Source organism: Mus pahari, chromosome 5, assembly GCF_900095145.1.
Source record: "Mus pahari chromosome 5, PAHARI_EIJ_v1.1, whole genome shotgun sequence".
Taxonomy (NCBI): domain Eukaryota; kingdom Metazoa; phylum Chordata; class Mammalia; order Rodentia; family Muridae; genus Mus; species Mus pahari.
In genome coordinates, this window is record NC_034594.1 from 143,397,080 (window position 1) to 143,424,071 (window position 26,992).

Genomic DNA, 26,992 nt, shown 5'->3' on the forward strand with positions numbered 1-26,992 from the left:
AAATTCTTAAAAGGAACGTGAAGTGAGGCAAGCATTAAAAGTATATTCACCTCTGATAGATGCACCCAGCTCTATAATGTGACGGTTTGAGAAGACATGTGTTATTAAATGAAAGCCTCAGTGTCGGGGTTGACTCTCTCTGTATGAGTTATTAGTCGGAGAGGTCCCAGAGGCTATTGCTATCCCTCTTGGTTGCCCACCATGCTATATCGTAAGACTCCATTGCTGAAGACACAATATGCTATAACTTTGGGACATTAAAAAAAAAAAAATCAATTTTGAAGTGACCAGAAATAATTTCCTCCTTGCTGGCTAGCTTTCATATTACTAGGAATTATTATTAAGGCCACAGGGACACACAGATGCACATGCATATACACTTAAAATAGGGCTCGTTTAAAAAAAAAAAAAAAGTGTGTGCACTGTACAATCATGATGGCATGACCAAAAGTGTGGGTGACCAGCCACTTTTAGATTAGTTGTGAGGTCTGCTCTACAGGAAATTCATTACTGGTACTGTAAAACTGGTTAAAGCCCATGGACTTAGGGGAGACAGGCCTTAGGGGGACTGCTACTGTTATTTACTAAATGGATGTATCAGACTACCTTCTAAATATTTGTGTTTATAAACAGAGGAGAGCTATCGGCTTTGGCCAGAGAAGCTTCTTTCTGCAATGGGCAACAAGAGTTAGTGCAGAAACTCCACAAATGATCAAAATGCTGAAAATATGTGACTGTTGAATGTTCAGCCCTAAACGGAACATCGTTATCAACCTCCCAAGGTTCAGGGAACACTGAGGGAGGGAACAGAATGTCAAGGCTGGAGGATAGGGGGCAGAATAGGAAGGAGGAGTGCTGCAACACACTGTCTTCTGAACATGACATCAGACATGACCTCACAACGGCTGCCTGAGCAAGAGCAGTCCAACATGGTCAGTCAACATTCTAGCAGACTGTCCTAACTGGACTCAGGGAGAAGGAAAAAGAGAGGGCATGACGATTGGAGAGGATGTGTGTCAGGGGCTGTTAAAGGTAGCAGGAAGGGAGTCTTTGGAAGGAATAGAATAAGGTACAGGTTGTGTGTGTATAAAATCCTCAGAAGATAAATAAAAGATGTCTTTAAAAAATTAAGAGACGGTGTGGGAGGCAATAATAAAAATGCATTTCTGCATGTATGTGAAACTGTCCAAGAATTTATTTATTTATTTATTTATTTATTTATTTATTTTAAAAAGATCTTACTCTGTAGCTCCAGCTGGCCTAGAACTTGTTAGATAGACTGGGCTGGCCTCAAAAATCACAGACATTGGCCGGGCGGTGGTGGCGCACACCTTTAATCCCAGCACTTGGGAGACAGAGGCAGGTGGATTCCTGAGTCTACAGCATGGTCTACAGCGTGAGTTCCAGGACAGCCAGGGCTACATCACAGGAGTCATCCCCTCTGCTTCTTGAGTGCTGACAAGTCCTATAACAAAACAAAGTCAATAAAGATACATTTTAAATCAGACAAATGAGAGCTATACGACATGGCTCAGCACTTCACAGTACTTGCTACTGTTCCAGAGGACCTGGGTTTGGTTGCTGTTCATAACCCACATCAGACAGCTACAGACACTCTATGGATCCAACAGTATCCTCTTCTGGCCTCCTCAGGCTGATGCTCACAAAAGCACATTAATACAAATAACTTAGAAAAAATCAGACAAATCAAAATTAAAAGGCTATTTATAAAATACCTGATCTGTCTTTTTAAAATGTTAAGATCACGAAAAACAAGATGATGAAACTGCCAAAGAGTATATGGAATTTGGGAGGCATGATAAGTCAGTGTAATATGAAATCCAGCATTGACTTCTGAAACAAAAAGGATGCATCAGTGGGAAGGATGTCAACCCTGAATAAAGTCAACAGCTTAATTAGTAGCAGTTATCCAATGACATTTTCTGCAGTGTGGTAAGCTATCATGTGTACCATCTTTACACCGGGGAAGCTGGCTGGCAGACAAGCAGTCATTTTCCATATTATCTTTGCAAATCCTCTATAAGTCTAAAATTACTGAAAAGAAAAGAAAACTTGGCAGTAATTGCCAAGGCAAGGAAGCACCAACAGCAGTATTTGATTTCTTAGTAATGGGCATCTGTGATGATTTAATTTATTCTGATTGTTTGGAAGAACTGGGTAAATGTAGTTGTGATTACAATAATCAGAGTAAGAGTGTGGGAGTCGTGGAGGAAGCCATGAGGGAATGTGGGCTGTTGACATAGGTACAGCCATGTCAAAGGCCATGGGAGAGTGGAGCTCAGAGGGATGGAAAAGCTTTCCTCTGGTTTGACTGCAGATGTTGATACTGTGTGCAGAGAACGGACACCACTGCTCTCTCTACCTGCATGATTATGGCCTGAAGACTGTCCCCTGCAGAGACTGCCCCTACTGAGATTCGCTAAACCTGCTGTAGTGGCTATTCCTGGTTGTCAACTTGACTATATTTGAAATGAACTACAATCCAGAATTGGAAGGCTCACCAGTGAACCTAATCTGGAGACTGGGAGATAGAAGTTTCTGATCTGGATCTTGGTATGGAGATATTGAGACACAGTGGTGATTGAATCCAGAAGATTAAGACAGGGAGATCTCCGAGTCCAAGATCATCTGGGATTAAAGGTGTGGTGGAACACACCTTTAATCTGGGCTACACCTTCTGCTGGGGTCCATATAAGGACATTGGAAGAAGGGAGTCGGGCTCTTGCTCTTTCGCCTTCTTGCGGTGTGGGACTCGGCAACTGCTAGATCCTTGGACTTCCATTCACAGCTACTACTGAACCATTGTTGGGATTTGGACTGCAGACTGTAAGTCATCAATAAATTCCTTTACTATATAGAGACTATCTGCAAGTTCTGTGACTCTAGAGAACCCCGACTAATACACCTGCCTTCTTGTTCAGCTGTATGTAATAACCCTACTCACACTGTTCAGGTATATATAGTAAACACACTAAACTGCCTGGGTGGTGTGCTTTCTCCATCAAAGAGCTTGGTCCATCTGACAACAGCCTTCCTGGGTGTCCATGTGCCTGTGTGTATTTGTCTTTTCTTCATTTCCTTGTCATCTCCTGTCAGGTCAGTTCCTAAAGCCATGCAAAGATTCAGGAGACAAAGACAGGAGGATCTATGGAGACCAGCCTGGTCTACATTGCGAGTTCTAGACCAGCCAGAGCAACATAGTAAGATTCCTCTCCCTCCATCTCAAAATCACCAAAACAAACAAGCAAACAAGACTCCGCACTACTACTTATTAGAGCAATCAATGCCAACAAACTAACTTTGAATATACATTATTTACTGTAGGGTCACATATGAGAACCATATCCCTTTTCTAGTACAATATGCACGGCACTGTACTCTCTCAATGTGCCCGCCTCAAATTCTTCCACTTATGAGAGGAAAAGCAACCAGCTGGAGGGGAGAGAGGGGCAGAGGAAGGATAGTTAGGAAGCCATGAACGAGAAGACAGTAGAGTGGTACTCATGTATGAAGGCCATTGCTTCCTTTCTTTTTAATTGTGTGCATACGAGTTGTTTTGCCTTCATTTAGGTATGTGGGCCACTTGTGTGTGTGGTGCCTGCTGAGGCCAGAAAAAGACCTCAGATCTCCTGGACTTGGAGTGAGAGACAGTTGTAGGTTGGTCATGTGGGTGCTGAGACCCGAACCTGGGTCCCCTAGCGTGAGCAGCAAGTGCTCTTAACCACTGATCCATCTCTCCAGCCCATTACTTTCTATATAAAGAAATCTTTTTTAAAAAATTACTTTAGGGGCTGGAGAGGTGGTGTAGTTAGGGGTGACTTCTCCTGTTACAGAGGACCTGAGTTTAGGTCTCAGCACCCACATCAGGTGACTCACAATCACAGGAGCCTGTTACTCCATCTCTGGGGGATCCCATACCTCTGGTCTCCAAAGGCACCGGCACTCATATGCACACACCCGTCTCCTCCACACACAACTTAAAATAATAAAAGTGAATCTTTTACAAGTACAATTAGGGTCTGAAGAGATGGCTCAGTGGTTGAGAGAAGGACTGATCTTCCAGAGGACCCAGGTTTGATTCCCAGCACCCACATGGCAGGCAGCTCATGACTGTCTGTAACTCCAATATCTGGCAACCTCACACAGACGTATTTACAGATAAAACACTACCGGTGCACGTAAAGTAAATATTAAGAAAACAAATTGATTTTAAAGAAAGATATGTTGTATTTAGACTTTGTTGGAGTAAAAAACAAGATGGGGATTTTTTTTAAGTTTACCTAGATCTACAATTGTATTGCATGTAACAAAACAACTACAAAACACATGAAATACAGATGAAGGCAGTGGCAACGTGCAGTCTGAATGCTCAGGACAAATAGCTTTTGCTTTTCTGGGTTTTGTTTGGTTGGTTTTGTCTTTGGCTTTGTTTTTTAATTTATTTATTATGTATACAGCCTCTGTCTGCATGTATGCCTACAGGCCAGAAGAGGGCACCAGATCTCATTATAGGTGGTTATGTGCCACCATGTAGTTGCTGGGAATTGAACTCAGGACCTCTGGAAGAACAACGGGTGCTCTTAATCTCTGAGCCATCACTCCAGCCTCTAGTTTTTAACTTTTAAAAATGGGAGAAGTGGATTTGTTTGTTTGTTTGCTTGCTTGCTTGCTTGTTTTCCTGTTTGCTCATTTGTTTGTCGAGACAGGGGCCCTCTACATTGTCCTTGCTGTCCTGGAACTTGCTATGTAAACCAGGCTGCCCTCAAACTCAGAAATCCTACTGCCTTAGCTTCCTGAGCGTAGGAATTAAAGGCATTCACCATCAGCAGGACATGGACTTTAAAAAAAAAAAAAAAAACTTCAGGAGGCAGAGACAGGCAGATTTCTGAGTTCGAGGCCAGCCTGGTCTATAGAGTGAGTTCCAGGACAGCCAGGGCTACACAGAGAAACCCTGTCTCGGAAAAAAAAAAAAAAAATCAAATAACACAGACCTCAATTATAAAACATAATGACAAAAATTATCCCAGTTTCCAGGGCAAGATGTCCCCTCTCACCTCTGAAGTTATAAGGTGAGATTATACAAACGTCTAGGAGACCCATAAGTCCAGACCTTGTGGCGTAGGGGACTCATCATGATGGGACCATTTGATTTTCTCAGTGTCAGGCTTCTCGCTCTCACATCAGAAGGGGATTCAGATGCTCGAGGTGGCAGGAGCTGGAGTTGCTCAGCGCTGCAGTCCTGGTTCGGGGCCATGGGTTTTTTTATTCGGTTGTGGGAGTCCCGCCTCCTCCTGCCCTCGCCCACGAGAACATTCCGAGTCTTCTTCGCCCACCCGAGCCCTCTGACAGCCTGGACCGGCCGCGCTGACTCTGGCAAAAGATTCGAGCCCAACAACCCAGAGAGGCGACGCTGCAGAGTGACTGCGCCCATCCCCCACGTAAACTAAGAGCTGCTGCAAAGAAGCACACGGAAGGTTCCAACTCTTCTTGTATGATTCTGTAGGGGCAGAGTGGTGACCGCCTCAAGTCAAGAGAGCAACACTGGGGACAAGTTCTTCCAGTTACTGTTTGGAAGGCAGTCCTACGCACGCGCAACCCGAGGCCCGGCCCAGCTGCCTCGGGAAGCCCGGCGCGTGCTGTCATGCAAACAGAAGCATAGTTTCTAAGCTAGAAATGAAAATAGTTGGGGGTGGGGGAGTGGAGGCTTGTTTTGAAAGAATGAATTCTTGAAACCCTAGGGTAGGCTTTTCGAAACGGACGCAAAGAGAATGGTTACGCTTGAACTACAACTAGTAATAGAAATAAACTGAAATAAGAGTCCTGCAAGCTTTTGCTCTGTACAGCATTGGTGGTTCAGTGGTAGAATTCTCGCCTGCCACGCGGGAGGCCCGGGTTCGATTCCCGGCCAATGCACGTCATGCTGTTTTATGTTTTTGTGTGTTCCATGTGTTTTTTTTATTGTTTGTTTCCAATTTTCTTTTTCAGAGACTTGACCCCGGTACTTTCTCCAGCCTTCCCCCTGAAACTCAGGGTTCTTTCGATTTTATTCTTATTCTTTTACCGGTTTACCTATTAGAAAGTCAAACAACGCTATGGCCGTAGAATTTGGGAACAATACTGAAGAACACTGCTTATGAGAGAGCCCACATTTCACTCCTGATTGTGAGACTAATCCTATAAATGTCCTTTTCCCAAAGAAGCATCGTCCCCAGAACGTTTTGGAAAGACTTTGCGGTTTTTTTTTTTTTCCCCTCTGTGACCCTGTTTTTTTCTCGGGTGCAAATGACCCCATGATTCAGATATAGAATATATTAGTGTAGAATCAGTTGATTTTACGTCCCAAAGCAGTAGTTCTCAACCTTCCAATGTCGCGACCCTTTAATACAGTTCCTCAGGTTCTAGTGACCCCCCCAACCATAAAATTATTTTCTTTACTACTTCATAACTGTAAATTTGTTACTGTTTTATGAATCATAATTTAAATATCTGATATTCAGGATATTTGATAAGCGACCCCTGTGAAAGGATCCTTTGACCCCCAAAGAGAGGTCACGACCGCCGTCCTTAAGGCTGAGGTGGGTTCATAAAACAGTGAGACTTTGTTACTTCCCACTGAGGTTTTAAAAAATGAGTCTTTTTATCATGCCCCATTTTCTTTTTTTGTTTGTTTGTTTGTTTTTCAAGACAGGGTTTCTCTGTGTAGCCCTGGCTGTCCTGGAACTCACTTTGTAGACCAGGCTGGCCTCGAACTCACAAATCCGCCTGCCTCTGCCTCCTGAGTGCTGGGATTAAAGGCGTGCGCCACCACACCCGGCTCCCATTTTCTTTAATTCAGAACATTCCATTCTGACTTCCTGATGTTGAATTTATATTAAAATTCAAAAGATTTTTTTTTTAATCCCCTTGGGGAAAAGGCAGGCACTGGCGCACTCTCCCACCTACCCACCCCATCTCCCACCCTTCCTCCCCAGGGAATACAAAATTGGGTGTCCCAAATTAAAACAGTCTAGGGGCCTTGACCGAGTTTGTTTTCTCTGCCAGTTAAAGAATTAAAAGAAGATAAAATTCTCAGCTCAGCAGGTGAGGTGGGGGAAGCCCAAGCACCACAGGTAGGATCCGCAGCTAAGAAAGGGATTTACTGGAAGTGAGGACACAGACACACTTCAGAGGGCATACAGAGAGAAAAGGGCTCTGCAAAGCACAGGTCGGGGGCCGGGGTGACAGAAAAATCCAGTCTTTTCTCAAGACTTGGGAGGGGGTGGGGTGGGGTGGTAAGCCCCTGAAGAGTTTTTATTTCCTACTTTGCAGTGGGTCAGCTTTACGAAATTGAGGATGGTTGATCAACCCAGAACTGTTCTGTGCCGCGTCCTGAGCAGGCCTTGGATTTGCTGAGCCAGTCCATCAGCAGGGGCTGCTGGGTGAAGCAAAGGCCCGCAAAGCCATTGTTTTAAGCTGCCAGGCTTTTGTCTCAAGGCTGAGGGGGTGAGGCAGAAGCAGGCCATCTTCGAAATTTGAAATTCGCCACCTTTATTACCTAGCCTTTCTCCCTGTCTGTCTGCCTACAAGGGCGTCTGACTCCTGTTCTCTCCGCATGTTACCAGGGAGTCAGAGTTCCCTTTTGCAAGTTCTCAGTCTCATCAATAAGAGAACCTAAAGGCAAACTCATAAGGAGAGCCAAGGACCATTTCATTAGAATTTGAGGGGAAACCACAGAGTGGGCCCAGTGCAAATCCCAGAAGCTGCTGGGAGGGAGAAGAGAGAGGCAGGCCTTTTAAGGTCAGCAATGGAGGTCTACAAACAGACGTGTGTGTGTGTGTGTGTGTGTGTGTGTGTGTTCAAGAAAACAGTAAGAAACACACGCATCAAGGGCAAGCACACTTGGGACTCTGGTCAGCATCTAAAGAGAAGACTGAAAGGGGGTGTAAGGCCCCCCCCGAAACAAAGGGAAGACCTCGCCCAGGTCCCGGGATGGAACGGCGCCCCCAAAACTCAAGAGAAACCGGTCTTGATGCAAAATCGCACGAGGTTTATTCAATCTGAATAAGCTGAAAGCTGAACTCCTAACTCACACAAGAGCTGAAGAGTTCGACCCTTTGTCCTAACAGTAGAGGGTTTTTGAAGGCAAAACCTCAGGATGGGGGGAAGGGGGTAGAAGTGAATTACAACTTTTTCTCTGGCTGAGCTGTCCTTGGTAGGATCACAAGAATAAGAGAATTACAGCTCTTCTCTGGCGGAGTTATCTTTAGTAAACATTCCACAGGGGATGGGAAGGTAACATATGGCTCATTTATGTTGGAGGGGTCATAAGCTATTTTTTGGGGCACCTTCCTGGTCCCAAACACGGGGAGATGGGCGCCTGGCTGGGGCAACTGAGATAATTGCCTAGCTAGCTGTCAGGCAGAGGGACAGAAGGCTCCCTGCCTGCCTTTGAGAACAAAGCTCTTTACTGGCTACATTTCTAATGATCTGGGGAACAGGTTTAGGGGAGTGTTAAAGCTGGGGCTTCGAAAGCTGGGGCTCCGCAAAACTTCTAATTTGCAGACAGATGCTAAAACTGCTGCTCTGTAAATTGCTGTTTTCTTCCCAGAAAGATAATATAACCCAGTGGAGTGTCTTAAAGTACTCCACCACTGTGAACTGAAGGGACACCTGTGATCCAACACTGGTACAAAATAAAGCCAAGCTCTACAGTATGGTTTGTTTGTTTGTTTGTTTTAATTTATTTACTATTATATCTAAGTACACTGTAGCTGTCTTCAAACACACCAGAAGAGAGCGTCAGATCTTATTACGGATGGTTGTGAGCCACCATGTGGTTGCTGGGATTTGAACTCAGAAACTTCGGAAGAGCAGTTATTGCTCTTAACCACTGAACCATCTCTCCAGCCCCTACAGTATGTTTTTTGTTTGTTTGGTTTGGTTTGGTTTCGTTGGTTGGTTTTTTTTTTTTTTTTTTTTTTTTCCCCCGAGACAGGGTTTTTCTGTGTAGCCCTGGCTGTCCTGGAACTCACTCTGTAGACCAGGCTGGCCTCGAACTCAGGAATCCACCTGCCTCTGCCTCCCAAGTGCTGGGATTAAAGGCGTGCACCACCACTGCCTGGCTTAATAAGGGTTCTTAAATGCTTCAACCTTCCTTCTAGCCCACCATCCAAAGGTAGGGGAGAGTGTTACTAGGAAGCAGGGGATGGGGACCTGTTTGAAAGTAGTTCTTTGGAGCAGTTCCAAAAATGAATCCGTAGCAACAATATCAGTGTTGTGGATAGCCCTCCTGCGGTTTGTATTTTGATACTAATACTGCTTCCCCAGGAGGGGCTGTGAAGAAATATAGTTTTTAGCTTGGCTAATGTGCACCAAAGCTGTTTGCACCAAAGCTTTTCCTTTCCCCCTGCTGCTTGAGGAATTTTCCCTTTCCCTGCCAATATAAGCAAGGTCAATAGTTCAATACCACCTGGCCCCTTCCCCATCTGAGAGGACTGACTAGAGGTCATGATGACCATAGCTGCTGGAGCAAGATTAGCAGTTCTCAAAAATTAAGCTATAACACAGATAACATCCTTGGAAACCCTGACTCGGTTTGAATCCCGAGATAAACCACATACTGTCCTTTTTATGAATTAGCATTATTAAGCAATATTAATATATATGATTTGAGCGGATAAACCAAACAGCAGACCGCGCCAAGGTGATTCCATGTGTGAGAGGTTCATTAAGCAGGGATGGGGAGCGGCAAAGCGGGTAGAAGAGTAGAGAAGAGAGAAAGAGAAGGAGAAAAGGGGGAAGGGGAGAGAGAAGAAGAGGAGAGTGGGGTGAAGAGAGGAGGAGAAGAGAGCGAGGAGGGGGTGATCCCCTAATTTATACGGAGAATGACATCACACCAATGAGGGTGGGGACTGAGCCAGGTGAGTTGTGGGATTGAGGGTCATTGTCCTGGCAACACAGGTCTAGTGTCACATGGTTGGGCCAGGCCTTGGAGTGTCCTGGTGCTAACAGTCCTAGCCTTGCTGACGAAGTTTTCTGGCATGTCAATAGCTGATCACTAAAATTAAAATTATACTATTGCTTTGCTAGCCAATAATGATATCACTATGAAGCCCCCTTTTCAAAAGAGTATGAAAAAGCTGTACTTTTGACAATCTGGGTTGACTCTCCCTGTGAGGCTGAGCGTTGGAATAAAAACCTCTTGTCATTGCAGCGATCTGTCCTCAAGCTGTGTTTCTGGGGGGTCGAGTTCTCAACACTTGGGCCCCTGGGGGCCCAACAGCTGCCTGGAACAAGGAGAGGAGTGAATCACGTACTGAGCAGGTGACTTCTTGTGAACCTTGTCCTAATGAATAAAGATTCCAAGGAACCAATCACTGGGCGAGTAGGCGGGACTTCCAGGTCAGAGAAAGGGATTGCTGAAGAGGAGAAGGACTTGGCTTGGGGACTTGGGGATGGGAGATGAGCATGGAGGCCAAGATGTAGGTAGCAGAGGCCCCCGGTTCAGGTGGCAGATCCGTTGGTATCCACTACCAGAGGATTTAACTTAGAAAGGCTTACTAGTTAGGATGCTAGTTGCTGTGCCCAATGATGTGTTACCTGTTGATTCTAAACTAAATTTTTTGTGGTGTTTTCCTTCACAAGGCGACTCAACTGGGTTCCAGAGAGAAAGGTACGGCAAAGCTGGGTTTGCAAGAAGTACACCCCCAAAAGCTGTGGAATTTTGGAAGCGTGGGGCTGACGTGGTAACGACCCTCTGTGGGACTTTAACCAACCAGGTGGAGAGATTTTTGGAGCTCAGGGTCAGAGAGTCTGCCAAGATGAGAACAGGCCGGCCCGGCCATCGATGCCTGGCCAGCGTAGCATGGATTGCTTTTTTAATATTTCATGCTACATATCAGTCCGATCAAAAGCACCCAAGACGCATCAGTAGCAACAGCTCAATCCAGAAGAAACCACAAACCTCCGCCAAGTCGGCACTAGGCTTCGGAAGCTTTCTGGAATACCAGGAGGCTGGTTTCTCTACATTAAGTCACTCTAAGTCACGCTAGCAAATATCAGCGAAGACCAGTCGAGTGTTGCAAGACAAATCCATGCCTCCTCTCACTATCTGTGGGGTTATCTTTATAGTCTTTCTAAACATCACAAGTCCCCTCAAGAGTCCACTCCAACAAAACATCACGTGCTCTTTCACAAGACTGCTTCCAGGAAAACACCACATGATATAACTGAGTCCCCAGAGAAAGCAGAAATTTCCACCTCAGGAGATTTAGGAAGGTGGTAGAGGAATAAGGTTATACTATTGAATAATCAAAGAACGTGTGCTGATAACCCTAGAATAAAAACTGAAGGACATTATCAGAGTCTGTTTTCTGTTTTGCTCTCGTAAAGCATGAGACTAGTACTTTAGTAAGAGAGTAAGAGCTATTTAGTTCACAGTTAGAGATACCCAGTTCATACGGTCACATTTGCTTGGCTTCTGAGGAGGACTTTGCGTTGCTCTATGCAGGGCAGGATACAGTAAGTATGGGCACTTGTGAGAGAGAAAGCAGCTAAACTGCAAGGTGGCAAAGCTATTCCTCCCGAAAAGCATCAATCACGCATCTGTGGAGAAGGCCTAAGCTCAGCCCCTAGGGTCTGAATGCCTCCTGTTGGTCTCTCCCACCTAGCAGCACTGCACCTGAGGCTCAAACCTTAGTATGAGTTTTGGTTGGCATGAGTCATATTTAAACAAAGGCAACGTGAGACAGGATGTGGTAATCTGTAAGCAGGAACATCCCTGAGACAGAAAAACGATGATGATCTGGAGAAGTATAGCTGCTATATTCCAGGAAGAGCAAAAATGAGCAAGAACGAGCAAGGAAAAGCAGAAGGAAATGAGATCAGAGAGCCAAGAGCCTGTGGTATCATCTTGGAGAACACTGCAAAGGCTCTAGATTTCCTTCTACATACAGGGAAAGGCTCTTACATTATTTTGAACAAAGAAGTCACCAAAAAGAGATCTTTAGCCCACGTTGATTTTTTTTTTTTTTTTTTTGCTTTATTATAGGAGGTCAAACCCAGGGCATCATGGGTACTGGATAACAGTTATGCCATCAACCCTGAGCCTGCCCCTGTCTCTTGTTTAAAAATATACATTACGTTTTAATTTATTGTGTGCACCTGCCATGGTGGGTGTGTGGAGGTCAGAGGACAGCTTTCAGGACCTTGGTCTCTCCTTTGGCCATATGGGCAGTAGGCATCTTGTTTGTGAGGTTAGTAGCAGGTGCTCTTTCTTGATGAGCCACCTAAACCCAGGGTCTCCCTGGGTTATCCAGGCTAGACTTGCACACACTCTCTCTGTTTAACCCAGGCAGGCCTTGAACTGGTAATCCTCCTTCTTCAGCCTCCCAGTAGTTGTGATTGAACAACCAAACATCCGGCCTGCTTGTAAGTTGCTTTCAAAGGAAGGCTGTCGATGCCCCAAGCTGTGGCTGTAAAGTTGCTGCTGCCACCGATGTCTTGCCATACGATGGGATGTCACTTGTCTTGAGGAACCTGGTGCTTTCTGACTGACAGGGACTTCCTCCAGTACTCGCCCGGGGCTTGAAGACTTTTCTGAACGTAGAAATATAGGCCCGTGTCCACTGCAAACAGGAGGCACATCACTAGGGAGAAAGCAGCGTGGTACCAGACCAGAGAGATGGAGGATGTAGTTGCTGGATCTGGGAGGGGAGCGGGAAGAATTGAATGAAGTGAGCCATTAAGACAGAAATTCACAATAAACAGTGAGGGCCCTAGTGCAGAGCCTTTGTAAAGTGACACACACCAAGTATTTAAAGTAAGAACAAGAGCAGATAATAAATCAGGAAGCCTTCAATGAACTTCTTTGGTTGGTTGGTTGGTTGGTTGGTTGGTTTTTTTGAGATATGCTTTCTCTGTATAACAGAGACCCTGGGGCTGTCCTGGACTCACTTTGTAGACTAGGCTGGCCTCAGACTCACAGAGATGTGCCAGCATCTGCTTCCGGAGTGCTGAGATTAAAGGCATGTACCACCAGGCCTGGCTTTCAGTGGGTTTGTCATCTCTTAACCTTCTCCAATATGTTGCTAAGTCTGCCTTTTCTGAAGGCCATGGCCATATCTGTCTGAAATTATAGCAGACAAAGACTTTGTGGTCACTGAGTGTTGGGGCCTAGGTATAATATTAAGGCCTAGGTTGAATGTTAAGGCCTAGTTATCTGTTATCTGGCTAGTCTGCCATTATAAGGAAACTTTCTCATATGTCTCTGCTGTGACTAGGAAACTTTCTATCACCAAGATTGATTACATATCCTGTCATGTTCTGTGCCCCTGGAAACCAATCAGGATAGAAGTCAGTAGAACTGTTTGTATAGTTAGCCACAATAAGCTTGGACCTGAACCAACCACCCAGCAGCACTTCCTACACCTGTGTATGAGCTTTGATGGCTTTTGCCTTTATAAGCTGACCCTGAGATGTACCCCAACATAAGAGACACCTGAAAAAAAAAAAAAAACTATTTGGACTAAGACTTCCATTTTGAGTAGTAGTCAAGTAAAGTTTAAATTCCCAAGAGCTCCCTGGGAAGTGACATCCTACTTTGCAGAAAGAGACATATCCACAGGTAAGGGACATCCTAATTAGCAAGTTAAGACATGACTATTGGGCAAGGCAAGTCCCCTGCCACAGTTGAGTACCCCAATCAATGGAAACAGGAAAAATGTACAACAAAGATATGTTCCTAGGAAATCTCCTATACCTAAATCCTGCTGGGGGAGTAACTTAACACAGATGTTTGTGGATTTGGGGCTTTAAAACCCCTATGGGATCTTAACTCTGGGTTAAGATTCAGTTCCTGAATCTGGACCATAGCCGTGGTCGATCAGTCCTGGGGCTTATATGCTCAATAAATTGTCTCTGTGTGACTGAGATCAGTGTTCGTGTGGTTTGTGAGGGGATTTCTAGACCCCCAACACTGAGATTTGGCAAATGACACATGAAACAACATCCCATTTGAAATTTGAAAGGGATTTTTGGTCAGGGTTTTGAGGGAAGCCATCTTTTCCTCTCCAGGCTGACCTCTAATTATCATCCTCCTACCTCAACCTAGCAAGTGCTGGAGTTACAGGAGTGCATTCACGGGAATCCTTAAAATGTATTTCACTGCACTGGGAGTGCAAAAGGAAAGGAACAGAATGCATGTACCATTCTACCTCAGTTGGATCTCAGAGCCCTTCACTCTGAGAAGCCTGTAGGGACGGTTCACAGCTGAAAAATATCCTTTAGAGCAACTACCTCAATAGCTCTTCACCAACCACCTCTTCTGGTCCTGTGACTGGGACATGTTCACCAATCAATATTAGTCTGTCAAAAGAGGTTGCAATCCTAAAAGACATCATTAGGATTTCACAATACAAAATTTCTCAAGAACAGAGTCATGTTTCCTTATGAGTAAAGAAAGATTCCCAGGCCAACGTGGCTGCCCCGAGCTAGAGCTTAAGAGGTCAGGTGATAGTCTCAGAATCCTTAGGACACCAGACAGTAGAATGTTTTGAAACAAAGTAGTATGTTTTGAAGCCAGGCATAGCAGCTCACCTTGAACAGTGATGGTGATAGGCTTGGACTTGTGTAGTGATCTTCCTAGACTTCCTTTGCAGTAGTAGTCCCCACTGTGATTGTGGTTGGCTTTTGGGATAGAGAAATTATTACGGTTGTGTTGATACCTCACAGATTTTTCATTATGGAAGAACGAGATCTTGGTCAGTAGTTTGTTCCTCCAGCTATGGCACCTTAGCGTGATGGTTTCCCCTTCCAGAAACACCAGCTGAGGGGTCTGGAGCAGCAGCCAGTCTGAAAGACATAAAGAAAATTTACCAAGAGTAAGATACAAAGGGGTAGCTGGACCATAGTGTCACACACCTTTAATCCCAGCACTCTGGAGACAGAGGCAGGTGGAGCTCTATGAGTTCCAGGCCAGCCTGGTCTACAGAGTGAGTTCCAGGACAGCCAGGGCTACACAGAGAAACCCTGTCTCAAAAAAACAAACAAACAAACAAACAGAAAACAAAAAAAACACTATATGTGGAACATATTAATTTCAGTAACTATAGGAGTTATAGAATAGAGCCTTCGGTTTATTATTAGTGTAAGTATTTATGGTTTAGGATTACTAATTTAGTGATATGATTTTTGAACAAATCTTAGAAAGTGAGGTAAGAAGTCATGAATTGTATTTGAGTGAGTAGAGTCTGAATCAGGCCAGGCTCTGCCCTGCTCTACTCAGGCTGCTTTGACAAAGTGCCATGAACTAAGCACCCAGGAGCCAGATGTGGTAGAACGTGTGTTTGTAATCCCAGAATGTGGGAGGTGGAACAGAAGGATCAAGAGTTCAAGGTCACCCTCAAACCTGGGCTTCATGGTACTCAATCTTAATAAACAAATATTCAAAACAAAACCCCAAGGTGGGCGTGGTGGCACAAGCCTTTAATCCCAGCACTTGGGAGGCAAAGGCAGGTGGATTTCTGAGTTCAAGGCCAGCCTGATCTACAAATTGAGTTCCAGGACAGCCAGAGCTATACAGAGAAACCCTGTCTCCAGAAACCAAAAAAAAAAAAAAAAAAAAAAAAAAAGCAAAGCAAAACAGAACCTCAGTAGCATTATAAACAATGCACACTTACTTCTCAAATTACTCTAAAGCAAGAGGCCAGAAACGTGTACATCGAATGAGAGCTTACCTCCTAGCTTACCTAGCTTATAGAAGTAAGCTTTATTGTCATTCCTACAGAAGTTTTGTAGGTCTCCCTCATATGGACTCCAATTTATGACCTGGTTACCTCCTGAGTTCAGTCCCTAGCAACCACATGGTGGCTCACAACCATCTGCAATAAGATCTGGTGCTCCCTTCTGGCCTTCAGGCTTGCATGCAGGCAGAATGCTATATACATAATAAATCTTTAAAAAAAAAAAACCACAAGCATTCCCAACCTTCGTTGACGGTAGGAGTCACATGTATGGTATATGCACATCATCATGCACACACACCACACAGTTCACATGTAGGTCAGTTGATTCTCTCCTTCCACCTCTGGATTCCAGAGATTGATTGAACTCAGGTCTACATGGTCGTGTTCTAGAGAACCATCTTGCCAGGTTTACATTTTTTTGGTTTGGTTACTTGTTTTTGTGTTAGGAGTGTATATTTTTGCCTTGTTGGTTTTGGGGACAATGTCTCTCCTGACTGGCCTGGAATTCACAGAGATCTACTTACCTCTGCCTAGCAAGTGCTGGGCTTATAGGCATTTGTTACTACACCCCACCACATCTGTCTATTTTTTTTTTTTTTAAAGATTTATTTACACTGTAGCTGTCTTCAGACACTCCAGAAGAGGGCATTGGATCTTGTTACAGATGGTTATGAGCCACCATGTGGTTGCTGGGATTTGAACTCCGGACCTTTGGAAGAGCAGTCGGGTGCTCTTACCCACTGAGCCATCTCACCAGCCCCCATCTGTCTATTTTTAAAGGAAGGATAGTTTATCAGCTACACTGCAGGTGGGCGTCTGGCTGGGCAGTAACTAGAGGGTTACCTACAGCCTCTAAGCATTTTTAATTTATAATTTTATATTTTCAGAGGACAAGCAAGAACCATTGGCTGCTTCAGGGCTGGTGGGGTGTGAAGGAAATGGGTAGCTATGGTATCACTGGGCAGATGTTTAAAGTTAATCCAGTATTTATTTCTCAGAGCTCTGTCTGCAGAAACTGACTGTACTTCTAGGATCTCTCTGGCACTGGGATCTTTAAAAAAAATATTTTATCTTAATTTATTTCAAGACACTCTCACTATGTAGCCCTAGAACTTACAGAGACACACCTGCCTATACCTCCAAAGTGCTAGTATTAGATGCATGTGCAAGCATACCTATCCTTAAAGTACTGTTGCTGCTGTAATCACTGTTTTGGTATTAAACAGGAGAATCTAAAACACTAGATACATGTATCATCCTCAGGGCTTATGTGCCAAGATATATCTGAAGTAAACTATAAACTCATATTTTCAGATACTGGAGTGGGATAGGAATAGTGTTCAAGGGCATTTTAATTACAGATGCTATTAGACTGAACACTGCCACTTATTTACACAAACCTAAGTCAGATCGTGTGACTCACTCCTTTAAAACCACCTCGTGACGACACAGTGGAATGCTGCCTAGCCGTAAGAATGAATCCCACTTGGAAAAATTTGGATTGAATTGAAAATCATTATGTTAAGTGAGCTAAGCCAGTTGTAGAAAGACAAGTATGCAATATCACACATATTATAGTATTGGAAATATTCAATTGTATAGAAGTTGAGAATAGAATGAAAGTTAGGAGAGGCTGGGAAGAGAAGAGGCAGGGTGGAATAGGGAAAGATTGACTTATAGTCAGGATCAAGATGTTTTGAAATGCTGTTGTAAAAAAAAAAGGAAATGCTGTTGTATAGTAGAGTGTCTATAACAATAATAACATACTGTATATGCAAAAAAAAGAAAAAGCAAAGAAAAACAGAAATAAGAATTTACAGTGTTGGACTGGAGAGATGGCTCAGCGGTTAAGAGCACTGACTGCTCTTCCAAAGGCCCTGAGTTCAATTCTGAGCAACCACATGGTGGCTCACAACCATCTGTATTGGAGTCCGATGCTCTCTTCTGGTGTGTGTTTGAAGACAGCTACAGTGTACTCATATAAATAAAATAACTCTTTTCAAAAAATGTTTTTCAGTGTTTATACTATGAAGAAATAATAATTTTTATTTATTTATTTATTTGGTTTTATGAGTCAGAGTTTCTCTGTGTAACCCTGGCTGTCCTGGAACTCACTCTGTAGATCAGGCTGGCCTCAAATTCAGAAATTCGCCTGCCTCTGCCTCCCAAGTGCAAAGAAATAAATATTTGAGGTGATAAGTGTGCCTAACCTAAAACAATTTAAGAACTAAACGATATATACACATAATAAGGTTGCATGTTGTCTTCCGTAAATAAATTTATGTATCAAATGAAAAAAAATCAATTTCAAGTTTTGAAAATGTGAAGTTCTGTAGGCTTGCATCTCATTTCGGGATAAAAGCCGTCACGCATCCTATCTGCTTCTACACGTTTGACTGCATTCCCTTTCCCGCATCTCTGGCCTCATTTGCCAGATTTCAGTTCCACCCTTGGAGATCTCAGCTCCTTGTTCCTTGAGCTTGTGACTGCCCCTGTCCTACAGAATCTACCTGCCTACCATCTGTGCCCCACCACCACCACCCCACTGCCCTGGCAGAGCTGATGTTTACAAAGCAGGACCTTCTTTCTGCTTCTCTCACAGAAGCCTTTCTGTGGCCTTGAACCTCTTGTTCAATTGGGACTGAGGCCAGTACAGCCATCCCCTCCCACGCAAGACTATACAGAGTAAGCGAAAAGGGAAATGAGAGGACTGATGTCTTTCAGAAAAGCTCTCCGTGATTTTTCCCAGAAATCAGCCCATCCTTTTTCTTGCTAATGTCTTCCCTGTTAGCAGATTCTCCAGTCCTCATATCCCATCTCCCCCCCCCCCCCGCCAGCCTTTACTAACCAGAAATCACTCCCAGATCTACAGGGTCGCTGAGGCGGGTCTGCTCCATTTGGCACCGATATTCTCCACTGTCATTGGCTGTGGCCTTAAACGTGTAGCTGGCTTGGACCTGGCTCCGGATGGACCTCCCATTGTGGAACCACTGGGTAGAAGAGTTCCCAGGGTTGTGGGTCCCTTCGCACATCAGCGTCACCATGTCTTCCTTGAGCACCTGGATCCATGGGGGGTCGAGTTTCACCACAGCCTTCGGAAGATCTGCTGAGAGTGAGAGAAGGTATGAACAACTCAACTGTGCATTCCAAAGAGGAACAAGGGGTCAGAGAGTCCGCCATCTCAGACCAGTTAAAGGTCTGAGGGCAATGATTCACAGCGGTAACCTAGCAATGGGAAGGGTGGAGCATTTAAAATCGGACTGTGCCGGGCAGTGGTGGCTCACGCCTTTAATCCCAGCACTCCGGAAGCAGAGGCAGGTGGATTTCTGAGTTCGAGGCCAGCCTGGTCTACAGAATGAGTTCCAGGACAGCCAAGATTACACAGAGGAACCCTGTCTCAATAAATAAATAAATAAATAAATAAATAAATCTGACTGTGATATATAATTAATTCAAGACCACTGTGGGCAATTTAGCAAGTATGAAATAAATTTTAAAAAGCTTGTAACTCAGTGGTAGAAGCGTGTGGCACACTCCAGGCCCTAGGTCCAATCTCTAAACCATTAAAAAACAAAAGCATGCTTGCCCTAGTCTCTTTCCCTTCTGTCTTTGGAGAACCCAGTTGGAGTCTTAGCAAGGATTATACTCCAGGGCCCATTGTGAGAAAACTGCTCACTCTGAACCCATGCCTGATTCTTGGGAAAACAGACATTTCCCTACAACAACGTAAGCATGGTATTCTGCTGTAAGGAAGTAACACTCTGTAAACAAGGGAAGCAAAGACTTACCACTCTGCCTGTCTGCAAAAGCTGAAAATAAGAAGAGAGGGGGTAGGGTCAGTGTAGAACAGCATTAGACGAAAGCAAATTCAGGTGTGCACAAGGAGTCAGCATAGGCTTGGCTCCCCTTCCCCCATGAGCCACCTCGAGAGTCTGTTTCTAGTTTATCTTACCTGTTTTTAGTTTATCTAGCTCGAATATATCCTTCTCACCTAATGCCAAGTGCTTGGCACAGCTGTGAAGACAGCCTTTTTGAGGGACTGTAAAAGCACCTCTAAATTCTGACCTTAAGTAACACTAGAGTAATAAGAAGTTAGAATCCTCTGTTGCGGTTGTTGCTGAGACAGAGTATCACCAGAGTAACCATTTGCTTGTGTCTCCTAAGGGCTGAGACTAAAACATGTATCACCACACCCAGCTCTACAAATCTCGTTTTTTTTGACAGGGTCTCACAAAGTCAGGTTGGCCTGGAATTGGAACTCACTATAGTTGAAGTTAACCTTGAACTCCTGATTTCTCCTATCGAGACCACACTCAGGTGCTAGGATTATAATCAGGTACTACCCAGACATGGGGCTCCGGCCTTTTTAATCTCTCTCTGGTTTCTAAACCAGGCCTACTCTTTACTACCCTGGTCTCTGGAGTTTAGACAGTAAGAGAGGCTGAACGTATTGTATTTCAGAGCGAGTCTTACTCACCAAACAGCAGCAGAATTGTCAGTGGTGGGAGAAGCCATTGGCTTCCAGAGTGTGCATTCTGAAACATCTGGGTGTCCAAAGTCATTCAAGAACTGGTCAGAGTCTGATGAGGTTCAGGAGATGAACTACAAAAAGAGGAAGGAAATGGACTCTCTTGCTTAACCGCATTGGTCAGCAGACTCTGTTTCTGTTAACTTAACAAGTTAAACAAGATGTGGACTCAGCCTAACAGATATCCTTTGTGTATGCAGCACCTTCTTGTACCCTTGGGGAAAACCCCAAGCTATTATCTGCTGTGAAGAAACTGGGAGAAACACTAGAAAGCAGAGGAGAGAGCCTCTATTTACTGCCTGGAGCCTTGATTCGATGCTGTTTTCATAAGCTCCTGGACTGCCTCACAGGCCAATGCAGAAAGTCTCACGGCAGCTTCGGCAAAGGAACTTGAACCTGGGTGAGATAAACAGATCTTCTCAACAGGCAATTGAAAGAAACATTAGACTATTACTACTAATTATTATTGTCTAAAGAAATAAGTCCAAGAAGGTCTCTATCTTATATGCAAGTGTCTGACCTTGCCCTCCACGCACATAACAAACTTGTTGGGGGTGGTTTTGGCTCGTTTTGATTTTTGAGGCATTGTCTCTCTCTGTAGCCCAGGCTGCCCTTGAGCTCCCAGAGATCAGCTTGCCTCTGGCACCTGAGTGCTGGGGTTAAAGGCACGTGTCACCAGGCCCAGAGCAAAAGCAAAGGTTTTGTTGTTGTTGTTGTTTTGGTTTTTTATTTTGTTTTGTTTTTGAGACAGGGTTTCTCTGTGTAGCCCTGGCTGTCCTGGAACTCACTCTGTAGACCAGGCTAGCTTCAAACTCAGAAATCTGCCTGCCTCTGCCTCCCAAGTGCTGGGATTAAAGGCGTGAATCGCCACTGCCTGGCAAAAACAAAGTTTTTAAGTAGAAGAAATAAGCTTGTTAATAAAGAAATTGTAATAACATAAACACTACCCAAAAGAGGAAAATGGGAACTGTCAAGTAGGCACAGTAGGCACAATGGCTCAGTAGGTAAAGGCACTGACTGACATGTTTGGTGACCAGCCTTCCACCTCTAGAACCTACACAATTGTTGGAGAGATTTCCTCTATCGTCTGAAAACACACACACACACACACACACACACACACACACCAGTTAATTTTGATATGCTTTGATTAGATCAATGGTTGGACATTTCTAAATCTCCCCATGGCTAGCACACATTCCCCTCCCCTCTGGTATTCCTGGCTTAACACCTTCTAAATCTATACTTTATCTTTGCTGCCCTGTTACCTTCTGGGCAGCTCCCAGACCCATAGGGCCGCTTTTCCTTTCTGCCTACATTGCTGGGTGATTTTTCTTCTTCAGCTCTTAAATCTGATCCCTCTCCCTCTGAGTCATGGCGATTCTCCTCCTCCTCTCATCTCTCTGTCCCTTGCCCACACAATCTAAAAGCCTTGCCTCCTTCTCCCTTCCCAGCCATTGGCTGTACAGCAATTCTTTATTACCAATCAAAGCCAGCTGGGGGCAGGGACCGTCAGGTCTGGAAGGGAGACTTTGGGGAGCCGAATTAAGACAAAGGATTAGAACCAATTCCCAATACACACACACACACACACACACACACACAAAATAAACTAAATAGATAAATAAAATAATTGTAAAAAACAACAACTTTTGTCTATATTTTTATTGTCTACACACTTCTGACATCAAATACCTGGGGAGTAGTTTCCATACCAAACAGTTCTCCATCTGGGATTCCTACAATTTCAACTCAGTTCTGATACTATCTACCTGGAATTAACCTGACTATTTCATAGAACAGACATAACAAAAGTCAGGACACTTGAGCATGCATGTAGGGTTGTCACATAACAGACAACAAAACAGATGGTCTGCTGTTTGATAATAATCTCTCCTGGAACTGTGCACTCCTTTTGTCCTGTTTCAGGTTAGTCTCCACTGCAGAATTGTTAATTCTTTACAACCTTTGTTACAATGTTTCAGTGTTTCACAGTTTTTTTATTTCCTAGCACTGACATATTGTTTTACCTTGAACATATTTCAATTCAGACTCAATTTTAAGTACTTCAAGGCTGGTGGCTACTACATATACAATATATCAAATGTGTAGTGTAGCTGCCCTCAGTCACATGAACTGGACTCCTGAGTGGGAGGCTGGAGCTGTATGGGGGGAAACGGAAATAACTAGACCAAGACAGATACCTATCAAGGCCCAATGTTTACTTAAGAGTCTGAGTTTATAAAGGGGGAAGGTGAGATAAACAGATCTTCAGATCTTCTTCCTGCCATCCCCTGCCATGCCAGGCTCTGATGCTTTGTCACCAGCCTGTCAACACTTGGTCTGCCAGAGTTGTTAGCACTTGGTTGCCAGGTTGTCAGCTAATCTCAAGAATGTCTCAGGAAGACAAGTTCAGCCTCTAGGCCGTAGCCGATCCTGGGTAGCTGAGTCTTGGAGAAGAGCACAGGTGGCAGAAAGATAGATCTATCTACGTGGGAAGACTCCGTCCTAGGTAGTATCGTTCACAATGGCAGAACAGGTCTGAGCCAGCCTGCTCAAGGCTGGGGGAGGATACAGTGTAGGAAAAAAATTATTTAGAAAACTCCTAGTTTCGAAAAGAAATAAGCAAGCTCATCCCTGTGCACTGGGCTAAAATCTCCAAGCACCTAGCACTTCTTGGGCGACTGACTTAAGGCATAAAATAGACAACTTTGTCTGGTAACGGGTGATTTCTGGACCACCTTAGTTTTGTCAGTTGGGGTTAACAAACTCAGGACTGATAGGTTATGCCTAATCTCTCTTACAGAGACCAAGAGGGAACCCTTGATGACTACAGTGTTCTTTATAACAGTCTTACTACTTCTCTGGCATTTTGTTCTCTCTGTATAGTGCCTTATCTTTCTTCATTTTATGTCAGTCAACACAAGAAGCATCAGCCCCTTAAATCTCACTTTTATTCTTCCAACATTCAAATCTCCACAGGCTCCACATACCATTCTCTGACTGAAGAAGCAGGAAAGCCCAAGCTAGAATGTACAATTTACCCCCAGTTAACTCCAAAGAGAAAGTAAGAAACTGGTTGCTTTCATAATGCTTATGCTAAAATTATTTTTATATGGGTGTCTGTGTGTGAGTTTTTATGTTTTGGGTGAATAAACCAAACAGCAGACCAGGCCGAGGTGTTCCACGTGGGAGAGGTTTATTAAGGAGGGATGGGGGGTGCGGTGAAGTGGGTAGAAGGATAGAGAAGAGGCGAGAGAGAAAGAGGAGAAAGAAGAGAAGAAGAGGAAGAGAGTGAGGAGGGGGTGATCCCCTAATTTATTCAGAAAATGACGTCACACCAGTGAGGGTGGGAACTGAGCCAAGTGGGTTGTGGGATTGAGGGTCGTTGTCCTGGCAATGCAGATCAAGGGTCACATGATTAGGCCGGGGCTTGGAGTACCCTGGTGCTAACATGAGTATATGCATGTGACTACAAGTACCTGAAGGTCCAGAAGAGAGTGTTGGATCCCTTGGAACTGGAATGTTGGGGTTAAGGAATTCACCACTCAAACCATACATACACCATCTTAGTTAAGCAAGAAGAGTTTATTGAACACACATCATGATACTGGACCTCCAGGTCCACAAGAAGGAAAAACGTAATTGTGGCACTAGTCTGCTCTCAGAGTAGACTTTTTATAGGAAAAAAACGGGTTCAAAAGTTTAAAGGGGCTGGGCGGTGGTGGCGCATGCCTGTAATCCCAGCACTTGGGAGGCAGAGGCAGGCAGATTTCTGAGTTTGAGGCCAGCCTGGTCTACAAAGTGAGTTCTAGGACAGCCAGGACTATACAGAGAAACCCTGTCTGGAAAAAAAAAAAAGATGTATGGGTGGTGAAGAGGGGAATTTCAGAACACTGAGATAACAGTGAGTATTGTAACTTTTTAGCTTACTAGTAGCATTCTTCAGTGGCAACCACAAAAACTACACTGAGTTCACATGTAGGTGCAAAAAGGACCAGGTGGTCAGCTCTGACTCAAGCTGTTTTAGACATAACAGTTCATATTGACCTTTGATTTGAGGGGTCCTACATAAAGCTTTGTGGAATTTCTTAAAATTAGCAAACCTCATATAGAACATTAAGAACAAAAACAGGCTATGTGGTCAGCATGTCCTTGAGCCAATTACTTCTCAGTGTCAGTGACCAGCAGGCAACGTGGCAGGCATATTACAGCTATTGCAATGGTAGACATGGAACAAACATGGCTACAGCTATTCTGGCGGGGGCTGGGGGTGGGGTTCAGATCATAACAGAAGTTACAGACAGTTGTGAACCTCTTCACTAGGTGCTGGGAATTGAACTCTGAAAGAGCAATAACTGCTCTTAACCCCTCTGCTGTCTCTCCAACCGCAAAGCATTGATCAGTTTTAAAACATTAAGTGTTTTATTTTTAAATGGTACAAAAAAAATCCTGTAATATTGGTACTTAAAAAACCAAAACCAAAACCAAAACCATAGGATCAACCAGTCTTCCATTTCATTTTTGTTACCATATAAGTTAGTCAGGAAAGTTGTCTTACCTGGTGATGCTATTTAACCTGGAATCTCACATTTTTAATCTACTCTACACTCCAATCTAGCAGAGACAAATATCTTCGGCAAGCTGGGTTGCTGCAATAGCCCTCTTCTTCTCTCTTCTATCCTTGTTATACTCCAGTCTGTTCTCAACGAAGCTTGCAGAATCACACCCTTAAACCCAAGCCATGCCACATCATTCCTACATTGGAGAAGCCCTTGCAGTTTTCTCCTTCCCTGCAGAGGAGAAGCTGACAATGTGTGTGATCTGCCCTCAAACTTCTACTCACAACTTCCCTTACTGTGCCTCTCCTCACTCGGCACCAGCCGGGAAAAAGCTCAAGGAACCCAGGCGCACAGTGTCTCTGCATTCTTTCCCAATACTTAGTTTGCAATACTCAAAGCCCATAACGGATGGGCCATGAAATCAAAGTCAAAACACTCCTGGGAGTCAAGGTCACTCTACCTCACAATGCCTTCCAAGTAACGAAGCACTTTCCCCATCAATAAACCTCTGCAGGCCCAAGACCACCAGGTGGGTCTCACAAGCCTGCATTGATGCTTTGGAAAAGGCCTGTAGCCAGAGTGACCGCTCAGACACTATTCTCCAGCCTGGCAGGGACAGGGGGACAGTGACGCTGTGGTCACCCAAAGGTGAAGGTCTTGTCCGAAGAGTTGCACAAGGTCCTAGAAGCTTTTGGATCCCAGCATAGGGCAGAGCAAGTGATGACACAGAGGCTGGCATTCCAGACTGGATTCAGAGAACATTATGCGTGGATCATTCCTCGACATGGGCCCCAGAATGTGCTCTTGGCTCTGCCCAGATATCTGCCCCGCAAAAACAGCTGCCAACTGGAACTCCTTAAAACTTGCAACCGTCCCTCTCACTGTGCCACCACCATCACCAAGACCACCACCAGCACCATATTACAAGCTCCAACATCTCCTACAGATTTTCGAAAATAAAAACAACAAAATATACACACAAACATACGTATATAATACCACATATAGGTATATCTGTTTATATATGTTTGTATATCCAGTTTAAAGTGTGTGTGAGCTAAATGAAAGAAATCACAACCAATGCTTGAACTAGACACTAATTTTTGACTATTCAGGAAAGCTGACTGAGCTCATGGGATGCTTGCTATGCATGCTATGCCTGTGTTGCAGGTGATCCATCTGAGGCAGGTGAAGCAGGTGGGGCAGACTAGCTAGAGGGTTTGTTCCAGACCTAAGAGCAGGTGTTGAGTGGACGAGTGATTGTGATCCCGGCCCCATGTGGGGAAGGTCTACTTGTGATGGTAACAGAAGGGTGTATAGTATTCTTTCCAAGAGAGCAGCGAATCTGCACTGGAAAGGTGCAAAGTTGATATATGAGGAGAGAGTTGGACCTGAGTGGTAGAGTGGGTACGGAATAGAATGGCCAGCAAGCAGAGGGGAGGTGAGTGAAGCAGGAAGAGGTCTATGCCATATGGGGTCCTGGGGGTGTGGGAATGGGCGTGGGCGCGAGCGCTTGTGTGTGGGTGTGCGGGCGCACGCGTGGGCGCGCGCGGGTGGTCGAGTTGTGTTGTTGGTGTGCGTCGGTGTTGGGCAAAAGTGAGGGAAGTTTGGTGAAGTGAAGGTCCAGAGAGGAAGAAGAGAAGCTTCCCTAACCCGGAATCGAACAGGGGTCTCGGCGGTGAGAGCACCGAATCCTACACACTAGACCACCAGGGAGCATGGGCCCAATGATCCCGCGTACCCACTCCTGGAGACACACACACACACACACACACACACACACAGCCTCTCCGCCACCGTGGCAGACACACTGCTTGCCCGCCTGGCCGCCTCCCGCCGCCTACTACAGGCCGGCCCAATGCTTAGTCCCTCCTTAGGAGGCTGCAGTTCGNCGTTCCGCCTTCCGCGCTCCCCGCCTGTCCCTGCCCTGCCTCTTGCCCCTTGTCTCTGCCGCCAAAGAGGGGGCGACCTCCCTGACTAGGCACCGCTGCCCCCTGCCTCTTCTCTTCCCGTTCGTCACAAACTAAAAAGGTCTGGCGCTTGCGCTTCGCTCGCTAGCGCAGCCTGGCGACAAGCTCAGAGGTGCCAGGCAGGGTGCCCCTGGGCTCGGGACCTTGGCAAAAGGTGGGCAGCCTGCGTTGGCCGGGAATCGAACCCGG

The 26,992-nt window shown here is 44.9% G+C and overlaps 1 protein-coding gene and 1 non-coding gene across 4 annotated transcripts; one reads left to right on the plus strand and one right to left on the minus strand.

Annotated features, from left to right (window-relative positions):
- The first annotated feature begins 5,863 nt into the window (after positions 1–5,863).
- Positions 5,864–5,934, plus strand: Trnag-gcc. The gene has a single exon. It is a non-coding gene; the product is annotated as a tRNA-Gly (tRNA).
- Positions 5,935–12,001: 6,067 nt separating this feature from the next.
- Positions 12,002–20,354, minus strand: LOC110321588 (low affinity immunoglobulin gamma Fc region receptor III). Of its 3 annotated transcripts, none has more exons than XM_021197914.2 (5): positions 20,221–20,345; positions 19,532–19,552; positions 18,592–18,846; positions 14,596–14,850; positions 12,002–12,704 (listed from the first exon to the last, which is right to left on the minus strand). In XM_021197914.2, the coding sequence occupies exons 1-5, from the start codon at positions 20,303–20,305 to the stop codon at positions 12,520–12,522; spliced, it is 801 nt and encodes a 266-aa protein (XP_021053573.1). In that variant the 5' UTR covers positions 20,306–20,345; the 3' UTR covers positions 12,002–12,519. The 3 variants fall into 3 exon arrangements, with proteins under 3 accessions (XP_021053573.1, XP_021053572.1, XP_029394617.1); XM_021197913.1 differs by having other exon boundaries at positions 12,005–12,704; positions 18,592–18,849; positions 20,221–20,354; XM_029538757.1 differs by having other exon boundaries at positions 12,100–12,626; positions 18,592–18,849; positions 20,221–20,305.
- Between the last annotated feature and the right edge of the window lie 6,638 nt (positions 20,355–26,992).